The 14,761-nt window shown below is 47.2% G+C and overlaps 1 protein-coding gene across 1 annotated transcript; it reads right to left on the bottom strand.

Annotated features, from left to right (window-relative positions):
• Positions 1 to 8,444: 8,444 nt before the first annotated feature.
• On the bottom strand, positions 8,445 to 11,077 carry LOC116997981 (tubulin beta-2 chain). The gene is made up of 4 exons (XM_033063260.1): positions 10,919 to 11,077; positions 10,319 to 10,427; positions 9,944 to 10,054; positions 8,445 to 9,737 (listed from the first exon to the last, which is right to left on the bottom strand). The coding sequence occupies exons 1-4, from the start codon at positions 10,973 to 10,975 to the stop codon at positions 8,677 to 8,679; spliced, it is 1,338 nt and encodes a 445-aa protein (XP_032919151.1). The 5' UTR covers positions 10,976 to 11,077; the 3' UTR covers positions 8,445 to 8,676.
• Between the last annotated feature and the right edge of the window lie 3,684 nt (positions 11,078 to 14,761).

Raw genomic sequence — 14,761 nt, 5'->3', positions numbered from 1 at the left:
GTAACCTTGAAAAAAATGCTTTGGCTGTATTTTTAAAAGTGGCTCTCAGTTTGCTCCAGTGAATTGACTTTCTTATCAACTGTAGCTCATTTTCTTCTCTGGTGCAGAAACCTCAGCTGCTGTGAAATGTCATGAGCACAGACTGGCTTAAGCTTTGCAACACAGGGAATTGTGTGTGGTGCTATTCCATGTGGCTTTTGCAATCACAAAATATTCAGGACTGTGCTGGCACTGAGATCTTTTTACAGAATTCTTTAGGAGTTTGTGTACTTTATATCCCAGCTGTCGTCAGTATTTTCCTTTGACACATTTCAGCAACACTTAATCACAGGCAGCCTTTGTTATTGTTTACACCACTTATGCACATACATTTGTACTTGCTCTAGGCATAACCCACCTTTTTGGGCAGCAGCAGGCAGTTACATCTAACTACTGGTGGAACTGCAACACAACTGCATCTCTGGCCTCTCTGAGGGATCCACACAGACACTGAAGAGCTTTTTGGGTGGCAATCCTGGCAATCCACAAAGGCCTGACTTGAAGCATTATGATTCTTCTCTTAAAGATACCTGGACACTCCCTGAGATGTTGTTTTCCCACATGCACACAGTGACCTCCTTTAAAGCTATTCCACTAAGAATTCTGAGCTTTTATTAGGAAACTAATTCTTAGATATTGTAGTACTGGTCTCTTTGTAGATTCCCACTGTTTTTTTCAGGGTGGGAATGTAGCTCCAGGTTTTATTCTGAGTACCTAAAGGGAAGTACATGTTTACATGTACAAGTTCCTTCATCTTCAGCAATGCTGAACATCCACGAACACACAGTGAACCACACAAAGTGTTAACTATTTGAATGTCAATTCAGAACCTTTCATTATGGCAAACACTTTAACAAATCTTAGCCATCAAGGATATTTAAACAGATATGGGATTTCCCTATTGTTTTGGGGGTTTTAAAACTAGCTCTATAAATTCTAAGTTGTCAGAATTGCAAATGAAAGCCGAAATTCTCCCATTCATACAAAGGCAGGGCATGTGCCCAGGAACACCCATGGGCCCTTCGGCAGACCTCCTCCCTGTCTGCATCAAAAGCCCTGCCTACCCAGTTTCCAAGGCAACAGTGGAGCCTGGTGATGGATGCACAAGGAAGGCAACAGGGATCTCACAACATTTTCATGTCTGTCTGTGATTTCCCATTGTTTGAGAAAGAATCACAAGTGTACAAATAGAAAAGCTTCTAAAGTACACAAAATGTCTGCCCACGGCTTTATTCTCAGTCATTTGTGATGGATGATATCACGTGTTGCTCAGGCATGTATATCAGAGGCTACATGGCTTTTTGAGTCTTTTTGTTGGTACTCAAATGAGCAGGCTCTGTTTGTTACCTTTCTGTGCCTTCTACCTGGTAACTATGATGATCCTACCTGATGAACTCTATGCGAGGTCACCTTTGGAACAGGATGCTTAACCATTTGCAATATGCATTAAGATAGAAAAATATTCTGCCAGCAAGAGGATGGAATAATTGTGAAAATTATTTTAATGCTAGTAATAAAATACCTAAAAGGGAAATCTATTTTTATTTCAACATTACAACTCACTGCAGACATTAGAAGCTATTAAGTACAACAAGCCTGTTTTTATGAATGAGCAAAAGCAGTTTCATTGTAGAGCCCTCTGAACTTGTGTTTATTATACCTGAGGGTTTGGCCAAGAACAAAAGAAGAGAGAGGATAAGCGTGTGAGAGAAAATCACATTACAGAGCAATTTTGGAGCACAGTCAATTCTAAAATAACCCATGCACCTTTAGAGGGGTGAACTGCTTCTCCATGAATCTAATATTTCCTCCACACCATATGGTTCCTCTTGTGAATTTAGATTATAACCTCAGAGAGTCAGGCATTTCTGTGAATGTGCTTGTACAGGACACAGTAAACAGAACCCCGCTTCTCTGGCTTCCAAAGTTACCATAATAAACACGATCACATGTCACAAAATTATTCCAAAAAGAGGAAAATGTGATGATCATCATCAGGCAGCGATTTACTGAGAAGCAAAACAATGCAGCCTCTCATTATTTCCTTTTGGTACACCAGATGTGTTGGGGTGTCAGCCAGATGGCTACTGCCCCCATCCAGGCTGCATCTACCTTTTTAGATTGCTCAGTAGATGAAATATATCTGATATCCCTACAAACTGGGTTCTACAGTCAAAAGATGACTCACATTCCAGCATCAATATAAATGAAATGATGATATCATGTTTTCTAGGGCAGTTTATTTCCTGCATGTCATCGAGAACAAGGCACAGATAAAGACTCTGATCTACTAGTTACTGTTTCTTTTGTTCCTTAGCCTCCTTCCTTTCTTGCAATCTGATAGTTACTTGTAACTCAAACTGACACTGGGCAAACTCTGAACAACATCTGATGAGGTCTGATAAGAGATGCAGTAGTCTGTGGTGGGATTCAGGGTACATTGTTTAAAATTGTCCAGGCTCTCTGCAGGAGAGTTCAGGGTGACGTTGCACTAGGTGGCTGGATCAACCAAATACCTTGTTTTCCTCTCTCCGGCTTCCAGCTGCCCATATTTTCCTCCTTCTTTGCACAAATTCTCCCTCTGGCACACCACCTAATTGCAGAAAGACCTTCTTCCACCCCCCCACCCCCCCCAGTTTTCTGTCCTTACCTGTTGAATTAAGGAAAAGAGTGGTGAAAGGATCAGACATCCTGGGGCTGGTAGAGGAAATGACACAGAGGTAACACCTGAAGTGAGACAAGGGAAATAGGACCATCCTTTTTTGCAGCTAGAGGATACTGAATCAGCCCTGCCTATGGAAGTGGCAGTTTTGTCAATACCAAAAAAATCTCTAATCCCTGCCTGTTAGGGTGGAGCTGGAAATTTCTTAGCTGAAATTAAAAAAAAACCAACCAGCTACACAATTAATTTATTAATTATAATACCAGCATTATGCTGGATGCAGAGAAGCATGCTGTAAGAAGTCAGTGCTTGAATTTCATTAAGTGTTTGTAAAGCTGGTTGTGAGACCATTTGAATTCTGCTTGAAACCCCTGTTTAATTATTCACTATGGAGGCAGGCGGTATCTTTCTATTACATTCATGGAAAATGTGGAAACAATTTTCACTGCAAAACAACACAGAACCTTTTACTGAATAAGCTACACAACCTCTGCCAGGATAGCCACTTCATCCTCTGGAGCAAGTATAGTTTTCTCACATTCTGCTTAAACTGAACTATTACTATTTTTTTTTTTTTTTAATTATTACAATTATACAGGCATTCTTGCCAGAAAGGCGAAAAAACAAAACAAAACAAAGAAACCACCCCCCCCCCAAAAAAAAAAAAATCAAACAAACAAACTATGCCTTAAGCTTTCCAAGGAAGCCAAGTGGGAAAAATAACCTGATTATAAAGGATGACATATGGATAAATTGAGACCAGTTGGAAAACTGCTACACTACAAGAATCAAACAGTAATAAACAAGAATTTAACAGAGCTAACTTGATTTGCTCCTTTACAAGTGGAATTTTGCCCGTAAGGGAAAAATGACTTTGAGTGGGGAGGAAGAAATGACCTACTCTAAATTATTTCTTTTTTTGCCTAGATACTGTAAATAGATAGCCTTCTTATACACACACTTCAAAGAGACACAATTTTTCTTTCTGGCAGATTCACAAATAAAATACTTAAAATAAGAGTGAAGCTAGGAGCAGGGAAACTGCTCACTTCTTGTTAAACTTCTCAGGGCAAGGAGTGTCCTGTGCACAGTGTCCTGCACTGTGTCCTTTGCTGGCAGAATGTCTGGGGATGGGCAGGCTTTTCACAGTTTCCCCAACACCCTCCCTCTGCCTCGGTTTCCAACGCTCAGAGGGCTCCAGCTGGACAAGTATCCAGGAAATTCAGGGCCAAGAAACGTCTTTTTCCAAAATGCATCATGTCCTGAGGCACTTTCCAAATGCTTCAATTTTGAATTTTCTTGTAGGCAAGCTAAAGATAAGACCCATTTAAATGGAGTATGCAAGAATAAATAGTCTGCTCTTTCCCATTTTAATGAATAACAAATAGACCAGGACAGATGATTGCTGGAGTATCAAAAGGCAGGTGCTTAGTATGAATGGATTTTAGGTTGGAAGATGAAAAGTTCTCAATTTTTTTTCCCCAGTCACATACAAAATCAGCTCCTTCTCTGTAGAGGTTTATTTTTAGCTGAAGAAAGAGAGGGAAAAATAACCTTACTCAGATTACCCCAGGCACATATAAAGCATCAAAAGTATCACAGGTTTTGTTCTGTGGAAATGTAGAAGCAGCTGAAAAAACACATGGGAAGATTGAGAAGGGGATTATTTGAAAATGAAAAACAGTGCCTTCCCTACACTGAACAGGCTTGAGGAATAATGTTACCTATAACTCATGTGCAGGCTACCATTTCTGTATAGTCCCGTAAAGTATTTGTTCATTATGTTTTAATATGGAGAAGAAAAGTAGAATAACATCCTTTGGGAGAAAAGTTGTGAATCAAACAATAGGGGATAGTCTCATGATTTCTCCAGAGAAGATTTTTACCTCCTCATAGCTATAGCAAACAAAAATATTAGGCTTCATTAAACAGAAAGCAGTAATTAAAGCAGCTCCCACTGTGAGGTAGAATCTAATATAGATTAACAGCCCTTCTTTAAAAAAAAAAAAAAAAGTAGTAATAAAACAAGATGGGTGAGCTAGGTTTGGGATTTCAGTGGAGCAACCATGAAACTTGTGCTACTGAAAGCCATTACTGGGTTTCATCCTGATCTTACACATAACTTGGCTATGGGGATTACAGGGAGGGCAAAGGAAACAAGAGGAGAACTCTTTATAGTGCAGGGAGTACTGTTAGAGGCCCCAACTTTTTCAAGTGATGCAAGAAAACTTGTCCCTCTTGCGCTGCTTTTCCAGAGTCGCTCCAGGCACCAGAGCCATGCTTTGCAGTAGTGCATTGCAGCACCATCCCATAAAAACTCTGTCAGTCCATCATGGTTTCTTTAAACACATTGAATTTGCATATATAGAAAAACCTACTAGCATCACACACTTTTGAACTCTGTAACATGTGATACCATCCATGAGCAGATTTCCCTGCACTGATTAGGAGTTTGTCCTGTTTATGCAGGGAATTCACTGGAGAGAGGACCCAAACATCTGGATTCTCTTCTTTCTTCAGGTTTTAAATCCTATTGCTACTTGGGTTTATTTTATATACATATGAGTTCTTCACCTCATACCTTCTGGGAGGATACACCTGTCAACAGGATGGGCCTCTGGTTAGATTCTTAGACTGTCATGTCACCAGGACCATTTTATGCTCAATACAACCCAATTTTTGATTTATATAGGCACTTCATGTATCTTGGGAAGAGCAGAATCATTATTGTTTCTGCTTGAAAGACTGGAAAACATCTGTTGGAAAACAGATGTAAACTTACAATCCCATTAAGAGTTTTGAAATATTTTACTACATACTGTATTATATTTCCACAACACTATTGCTGCTGTGGTTTAAACTGAGGTTTGAGAAATAAATAGGGAAGAGAAATTAGGAGAGAGGGCATCCCAGTGCTACCACAACTCATGCCATGCTGCCTCATTGTTCTTACAACCTTATATATCTTTACTCTATTGCACTTAACAGCAGTCAAGCACTGATTGTTTGCCTTGGTCAAGACACTCTATTAACATGCTTTAAAATTCCACACATTTAACAACAGGAATTTAAAAAAAAATGTTTATTCCCTTCCCCAACACCACCAGCTCTAATTGTCAAGAGAGGAGAATACTTCCCTTTAGGCCACAACTGATCTATCGAAGTGAAACTAGATTGCTTTTTATCATTAATTTATATCTCAACACAAATCAGTCAGTAAGTGGTTTAATCTGCAGACCACTAAATTTGTCTTATCTATCCCAATTTCTTCCAAACAGGATGCCTCATGCATGACCTTTAGCCCTAAATGTATTGTTCATCACCCGGACAAATATAAAACTACACCCAGGAGAGGATAAGGGAGTCAGATAACCTAATGTGAAATCCTTCCAGTGGTTCTGCTTTCTTTGTGAAACAGAAAAATTGCACCCTCAAAGACTTGTGAAGACACCTCTTTGTTGTTTGGCATGTAGCAGTCAGCTCCAGTTTTTATAATGAAAGGTCTCCTGGGCAAAAAATACAGCTAAAGATCAAAGACAGACAAAAATAGGTACTGCAGTCCCAGGCCCAGAATGAGATTCTACTTCCCTTGTATTTGACTTACTGTTCTACCAAGCTTTGAACCTTCCCTTCAAATCTTTCAGTATCCTCTTCTTCTATATTTCTCAACTCTACTGAAATGATGGTTTGATTTTTAATTTATTTTTTAAATAATTATGACTGACAAATATGACATGTAGGATTTATGAAAGGACATGTTTTCTTTCTAGAGTATTTCTATTTCTGGGTTTTCTTCCCCTAGAACAAAAAAAAAAAGCCAGACTACAAACAGCAAGCCATGTAGGATGGTGTCCTACTTTCTAGTAAGGGAGCTGTAGTGAAATGTGTCACTTGGGTAGCTATATTTAAGGATTAGCTAGAGACAGAGTGTAATTACACTAAGAATTAGATGCTAGACATGTTGAATACTAGTGAAACCTGCTACAGTGTCACAGCTGAAAGGAAGATCTTTACTATCAAAGACCAAGGTCTCCTCTTGTAGTGAAACTGTTCAGGTTTGTTTGCTGACTCAAAGCTATATGATAAACAGTTTCAAGAGCAACCCAGCTAGGTAATTTCAAGGCAAGGTTACTGTGGCAACCAGATACAGTGTTATTTCCCCAAAGGGCCTGAGGCAGCAGGTATTAACTCAGTTATTAAAACAACCTCAATTTGTCTAACGTTTAATCCTAGAACTGCTCAAGTGCTAAGAAATACAAGTGCTGTTGTGGGTATACACAGCTGTATTTGTTTACTGACAGTCCAGGCAGTTTAAGAGCTTCTCACTCCTCTGTACACCAGAACCAAACCTATAGATGAGAAAAAAGCTTTGGCAAGTGCCTGTTTTCCTGCACACACCAGCGTAGCCAGGCCCATCAGCAAAGACCAGCATACATTCAGAGCAGTGTCCACAGGCAGAGGACTCAAAACAGGCAAGATATTATTTATGCACAGCAGCTCCCTTTTAATTCTTTATTCCAGTAATGCCTTGTAAGCATTTCAGTAAAGGATCACAATAGAGGCTGCACACATGTGAATACCAGCTCTTTCAGAGCAGTAAGGACTGCAGTAACTGTAGCACTGGTAGCACTTCTCTTAGCGACACTTTTTTCTAGTGCAGCACCACTCCCCTAAGTGGTGTTGGGATGAACTAAGGATTAAGCTTACATATTGGGTAACTGCTAAACTCCACGAGGGATTTCACTCTTGCTTTGCAGGAGGATTATGAAACTTTGCTAACTACTGTTAAGAACGTTGTAGATTCATTCAGGTTTCTCGCATCCTATAAGGACATAGAAACACCAATCCCCCCTCCCTCACTGTAAATAAACAACACTTACCTTTGCAAAGATGCACAGCAGGGTGCAGCTGCACTGCTCTCCCCTGCCTGGGTAGAGGTTCATCTCCTGCTGCAGGGACCAGGAGCAAACAATTGCCCTGTAAACACGTAACTTGGAGTCAGGGTATCTACAGGTGACTAAGATGGTATGGTACACTCTGTGGACAGCCTTTTGAGCTTAGAAGTCTGCCCATCACCTCATATCTCCTAAAGGAAATTAATTGCCCTGTAGAATCAGGGCAGTAAAGGGCTGGCTACTTTTGGGAAACACAAATGGTATTCTTTAAGAGAAAAAAGCTTGGGTTTTCACCTGAGCTCTGAAGTTGCCTGCTAGTACAGACCTATGCTTCTGCATGGAATTTTTGTATTTAGAGAAGAGAGTTGAAGGGAAGATAAGCGAGCTCAGCATCAAGTCAAATCACCCATATGCCTGTACTATGTCCCTGGAACAAGTTAAATAAGCTGCTGAATAGGCAGTAGGGAAGCCTTCAGCTATCCTGTCAAATCAGCCTGTAATGTGGAATTCAATACCTTCTCTCTGACCTCTCTACCATGTATGTCCATAAAGAGGAATAGCACAACTAAAGTCCAGTGTCTTGTTTTTATCAGCTAAAACAGCTTTTGCCTCAACAATTAACTAAGCTGTAGTTAAGCTGTAAAACACAAGAGTTTCCATAAATTAACTGGCATCTTCAGCTGAGCTACTAGAGCTTCCACATGCTGCTAAATTCACAGCCTGAGAATTCTTGTTTTATTGAACTTAACCTTTCACTGAAGTTCAGGTATAAATTGAGAAGTGAAGCTACAGAAAACTACACAAAAATTACTTGCTTCATCTAGAGAGAAATAAAGTAGAGGAGACAGTTTAGGACACAAAAAGCCTTTATGTTTGAGAAGTTAACCATTTCAACAGAAGACTCTGAAGTATTTTGCAACTACTGTTACATTGGACAGTCAAGGATACAAAACTGCTGACAGAAGCAACAGTGGAGAGCACCAAATTAAAAAATGCATGCTTCAGCACAACTGCACAGATTCCTTCTCTCAATGAATACTTGCCTGCTCAGACTATACTTAATTCCTACCCATCTCAACTTCATGCCTCATCTTCCTCTCCTTCCTCTTCAAACTCGCCCTGCTCATCAGCAGTGGCATCCTGGTATTGCTGGTATTCAGAGACCAGGTCGTTCATGTTGCTCTCGGCCTCGGTGAACTCCATTTCATCCATGCCCTCGCCGGTGTACCAGTGCAAGAAAGCCTTGCGCCGGAACATGGCCGTGAACTGCTCCGAGATCCTCTTGAAGAGCTCCTGGATGGCCGTGCTGTTGCCGATGAAGGTGGCAGACATCTTGAGGCCGCGTGGGGGGATGTCGCAGACGGCCGTCTTGACGTTGTTGGGGATCCACTCCACAAAGTAGCTGCTGTTCTTGTTCTGCACGTTGAGCATCTGCTCGTCCACCTCCTTCATGGACATGCGGCCCCGGAAGATGGCGGCCACGGTCAGGTAGCGGCCGTGGCGGGGGTCGCAGGCGGCCATCATGTTCTTGGAGTCGAACATCTGCTGCGTCAGCTCGGGCACCGTCAGGGCGCGGTACTGCTGGCTGCCGCGGCTGGTCAGCGGGGCAAAGCCCGGCATGAAGAAGTGCAGCCGCGGGAAAGGCACCATGTTGACCGCCAGCTTGCGCAGGTCGGCGTTCAGCTGGCCGGGGAAGCGAAGGCAGGTGGTCACGCCGCTCATGGTGGCCGACACCAGGTGGTTGAGGTCCCCGTAGGTGGGAGTGGTCAGCTTCAGGGTGCGGAAGCAAATGTCATACAGGGCCTCGTTGTCAATGCAGTAGGTCTCGTCCGTGTTCTCCACCAGCTGGTGCACAGAGAGGGTGGCATTGTAGGGCTCCACCACCGTGTCCGACACCTTGGGCGAGGGCATGACGCTGAAGGTGTTCATGATGCGGTCGGGGTACTCCTCACGGATCTTGCTGATCAGGAGGGTGCCCATGCCAGAGCCTGTGCCTCCGCCCAGCGAGTGGGTCAGCTGGAAGCCCTGGAGGCAGTCACAGCTCTCTGACTCCTTCCTCACCACGTCCAGCACAGAGTCCACCAGCTCAGCGCCTTCCGTGTAGTGCCCCTTGGCCCAGTTGTTGCCAGCCCCGCTCTGACCTACAGGGCAGACCGCAAGCCAGGTGCCACATTAGTGCCCCAGGGACAAACAGGTGATGCCACTGCCCCTTCCCTACGGGCTCCTCCCCTCTCTTCCACCCCCACTCTGCTATGGGGATTCAGGTTCCCTGTGCATGCTCACCCCAGTCTTTCTTGTGTGTGGAGTTCCTACTCGGGGAACTCCTCCACATCCCAGTGTCACTCACCAAAGACAAAGTTGTCAGGACGGAAGATCTGTCCAAAGGGGCCGGAGCGCACGGAGTCCATGGTGCCGGGTTCCAGGTCCACAAGGATGGCTCGGGGGACATATTTGTTACCTGTGGGAGGGACCAGAACCAGCGTTAGAGCCTCGCAGTCGGCAGGCAGTGTCACAGGAGCCCTGCTGTTCTCCCATCCGCTTCCCCACCGTTTGCTGCTGAGGGCATGGAGGGTGTGGGAAATTGAAAAGATCCAGGGATGGAAAAACAAAGCAGCCATTTAAGCTGTGCTGGGGCGTCACCCATTGCGGGGAGGGCTGGGGGACCCCTGCCTGCACATCCTCTGCCCCCTCCCCCGGGAAGCTCATTACAGAGGGGCGTTACCGGTGGCTTCATTGTAGTAGACGTTGATTCTCTCCAGCTGCAGGTCGCTGTCCCCGTGGTAGCTGCCCGTGGGATCGATGCCGTGCTCATCGCTGATGACCTCCCAGAACTGAGGGGACCGAAGGATGGTCAGTGCCGCCACGCCCCTCTCTCGCCCCTTAGCCAAATCCCCGCCACGTGGCGATCGGGGATTCGCCGCGCGTGGGTGCGGCCCCCCGGCCAGACGGACCCCGTACCGCGCCCTGCACACCCCCCCACCACCGACGGGAGGGGTGTGGCACCGCCTCGGAGCCCCTTTCCCCGCCCGCTTGGGACCCCTGCAGCCCTCAAGGGGCTGACGGACAGGAGCTGATGCCCCCGCCCTACCCTTCTTCCCCCAGGCGTGCCGCGCCCACGGCGCGGGAGCCCACCGCGCTTCCCCCTAAGGTGGAACAGCCGGGAGCCGTCCCGCGCGGACCCTCCCAGGGATGGGCAAACCCGACGGTGCTCCGTAGCGGGAAGCCGGGGTCACTCCCTCCCGGCAGCGCTCTCCCCGGGACACGCGGAGCCTGGCTGAGCGGGCACCGCCCTACGCGCGGAGTCCCGGGCAGCGGTGCGTACCTTGGCGCCGATCTGGTTGCCGCACTGCCCGGCTTGGATGTGCACGATCTCACGCATGGTGCCGGTGTCCGAAGGTGCCGCCCCGCTGCTCCTGCCGCCTTCACCGCCTGCTCCGCCCGCTCCTGCACTCGCCGCTGCGGCGGCCGCGCCCCTCGCCGCTCCTTAAATCGGGCGCCGCGCCCCGCCCCCGTCGGTGACGTCATGGGAGACGGCGCACAGCCAATGAGCGTGCGGGGGCGGGGCAGAGCCGCGGCATTGTGTGCCGTGAGGGGCGTGGTCTGGCGGGGGTGTGGCCGCGGGAGCGGTCTGGGCGCGCCGCCGTCCCTGTTCGGCGCTGACAGCGGGGACAAAGGCGCCGAGCGCCGCGATGGGGCGGCCGAGCAGGGCCGGGCCGGGCCGCCCACGTGCGAACCGCGGAAACTTTCTGCGGCCGCCCTCCCACCCTTCGCCCTCCCGCGGCCGCCGCGGCCGCCGCCGCCGCAGCCCTTTTGTTCCCCGTGAAGCGCAGTCTTCCCTGCCGCAGCAGCGGGCGTTGCCGTCGGGGGGTGGGAGAGGGAACCCCACGGCTGCCCCCGCCTCCCCGCCGGTGTCTGCGTTCACACGATGCCGGCGGGAGACTCCCTCCCCCGTGGAGGCACCGCGCACCCACCGGCTTCGCCCGTGGTTGGCGCCTGTCTGCCCGCACAAGCCCCCACCGGCGGTCAGGAGCCCACGCCCTGACCCGGTTTATTCTACCCTCGGCACGAGGCGGGTGGGCTTCCCCCCAGGACGGGCTGTGCGGTGATCCTGTCCGCCGGCCCTGCCCTCGAGCGGTCTCCGTCTGCCTCTCCTCGGTGCCGAGCTCGGCTTCCCTTTCTATGCCTAAAAAGGTCGGATTCGGTCCCCGAAGCCGAGCCAGGAGCTGCTCTCCAGCCAAGCGCCCTGCTCCCCGTCCGGCCGCTGCACCAGCGACCCGCGAGTAGACAATAGCGCGGGTGCGGCTGTTCGGGGCCGGGGGCTTGAGGGGGGTGATTCAGCTCTGCAGCAAGCGGGTCTTGCTCTTCGTCGCTTCGTTACAGATGCTGAGGGATGAAGAAAGGAAAGGGCGGGGGAGCAGGAGAGAGTTGCACATGTGGTCCCCAGAGATGATTTCTGATCCCCCACTTTATTTTCGAGCAGCCCCATATGCCACCGCGGTGGCAGGAGGGCACGGCACTTGCCCACGCCGCCGGAGGAGAAGGAGGTGGCGGGGAGGAAGAGCGCGGGCAGGGCGGCACGGTCCCCACCGTGCCCTGTGCCCTTCGGGGCGGTCAGCCGAGTGTGGCGGCTCCCCCTCCGCATCGGTGTGCGTGTGCAGCCCAGGGAGGGTGCGGCTCCCTTGGGAGGCTGCTCCGAGCCCCGAATAGCACAGGCAGGCACCCCGGAGCCAGCGCCGGCGGGACTCCACTATACCCCGTTTTAGTGACCCACTAGATGAAGACTACCTAATCTATTCTACAATTCAGCTGCTCTAGGGGTGCAGATTAAAGCACATCACCATTTTCAACCCGTATTTTTTCAATATATTTCTTCTTCTTTCTCCCTCCTTTGTTCTATCCACGTGCCGATGTCCCTAATCTCTCTAACGTGTTTTATGCAGATCGATAACCTTGCCTCTGGATTACTCCAGATCTGATTTTACCTTCTTCCAAGGCAATCTTCAGCACAACCCAGTTTCCTCTGATTGATATGCCAACGCATCCATACCTTTCTTTTGTTTGTCTTACGGTGAGAAAGCATCCGATCTCCAAAAGGCATGCTAGAAAATACACCCTCACGTTTGTCTCTGCGATAGGGATTTTGATAAAAATTAATCCGATCATTTGCAGTCCCTGTGAAATCTGTTTTTACTGGCCTAAGCCAGAAGCAATTTAATTATTTGGTTGACTACGCTTCGCAAATAACGTGTAGCTGTAATTCCAAGCGAACATTTTTTTGTGGCATGTTAACTGCATAATCAACATCCTCATCTATAATTATTTGTTCAAGAATAGCTTGCAGATTAGCAGCTCCAGGGGACCACTGACCGCTCCAGGTAATGATTCAAAGTAATGCCAGTCTTTCCCATGGCTGCGGCGGGTGTGTTCCTGAAAACCCTGTCACAGCAAAACTCGGTGACAGCAGAGCTGGTGCAAATACAGGTACTGTGACTATTTGCTTCTATTATTTCCAAGTATCCTGCGTGTTATACACTACATATTATTTTTTTACGAGGAGGATAACTGACATTTCGGTGTGAAGGGGAGTAGCTGATTTTACACATCCTCCATACCTACGCTAAGCTCATTCCTAACAGCTTGAGGCTTCAAAGGAAGCCATTTTAAAATCCAATTCAAGGAAAACAGATTATTAACAGTGGAGGAAAGAAACCCACCCCAACTGCTTTGCCTTAAAATAAACTTATACACATTTTCGAAGCAGGGGGGTTCAACTATATTTGCTGTATAGAACTTGCTGAGACTGTAAGAAAAATAAAATAGGTGAAATGCTTATTTTTAAAATAAGCAGCTGCTTTTCAGAGAGATGAGAGAGGAAATCCAGGTCTAGTTTTTCTGCAGCCCCTAGACCAGACTTGTTAGAGGTGAATGGCAGCCATTCAAATCACTTCAGGATACTTCAGACAAAGTCCATTTCAATTCGAAGGTGAGTGTTTGGGACAGAGGGCTCCTCCAAGGTTCGGCACAGCTTGTTGTGAGTTACTTGCAAGGAAATTAAGTGTTCAGCTCTTGGCTGCCCTTGCCTCTCTCTCCCCTCTCTGGATCTGCCTCACACGGCTGTGTCTGTCAGCGCAGCCCCTGCCCCAGCCCCGGGGCCGGCCCTGGCTGGGCTCCTCCATCCCCATCTCCCCGGCAACCGCCCCCCCGCCCGGCAGAAACGAGCTGCACAAAAAAAAAAAAAAAAAAAAGGAACAAAAAAAGCCATTTTCACTCTCCAGGCTGATTTCCCAGGGTGTAAAAGCACTGTGGGTAGGGGACTACGGAAACGGCGGCAGGGAGGGTGAAATGCCAGCTTGCAAGGTTGTTCACAGTCGTTCTCGATATTAGAGAGGAGGAATAACACAATCATAGTCAAGAGTTTGTTTAATGAAGCTCAGAGGGTCAACCCAGTTTTATCTAAAGTGTCCTCTCCCCGGTCCCTTTTGTGGTTCCCATCCTCCCACTACAAGGTTGGGTGTAATCACCATCAGAGCCTCTGTCTTACGCTATTGAAGTGGGCACTGGTGAAAAAAGGTCCTGGTTTCCTTGCTCGATGCAGAAGATTGCAAAACCCGGCTAACAAAAGCCCGAGGGAAAGACTTAGTCATATTAATTTATAACAGAAAATATGTGCTTTTGTGGGATGTACTGCAGCATAGTTTGCAGGTCATTAGAACATTTTTTCTGAAAAGAAACTTGCAACTGTACCATGGCTCAGCAGCATTTCATGGACATCCATCCCACTCCTTGACTGTGACTCCTCTCAGAAGGATGGAAATCCCTTACTGACCTTGAAGTAATGCCCAAATCCCCAAGAGAGGCACCTAGATCTTCTATATATTGGTGGAAAAGATGCTGTATTGCACAAAACTTAGAAAGAACTTCGGGCCCTCACAAGTTGAGGTCTTAGACCACAGACAAAGCTGGACATCTAGGGTGGCTCATTAGGTCATTTATGTCAAACCAATATTTTTCTCCTCAGCATGGTCCATTGTAACTCAGCAGAGTATCAATGAGGGGTGGGCTGGGAGGACTCTGTGTACATTTGAGAGGAACTCAGTGTGGTGGAGATGGAACATTTTGCAAACAAAATTTTGTTGAGTATCTTTATTTCCATGTGTCTTCATGG

The sequence above is a fragment of the Catharus ustulatus genome, chromosome 1 (genome assembly GCF_009819885.2).
Source record: "Catharus ustulatus isolate bCatUst1 chromosome 1, bCatUst1.pri.v2, whole genome shotgun sequence".
Taxonomy (NCBI): domain Eukaryota; kingdom Metazoa; phylum Chordata; class Aves; order Passeriformes; family Turdidae; genus Catharus; species Catharus ustulatus.
Note: the sequence above shows the minus strand (reverse complement) of the source record. Positions and strands in the feature narration are given on the sequence as shown.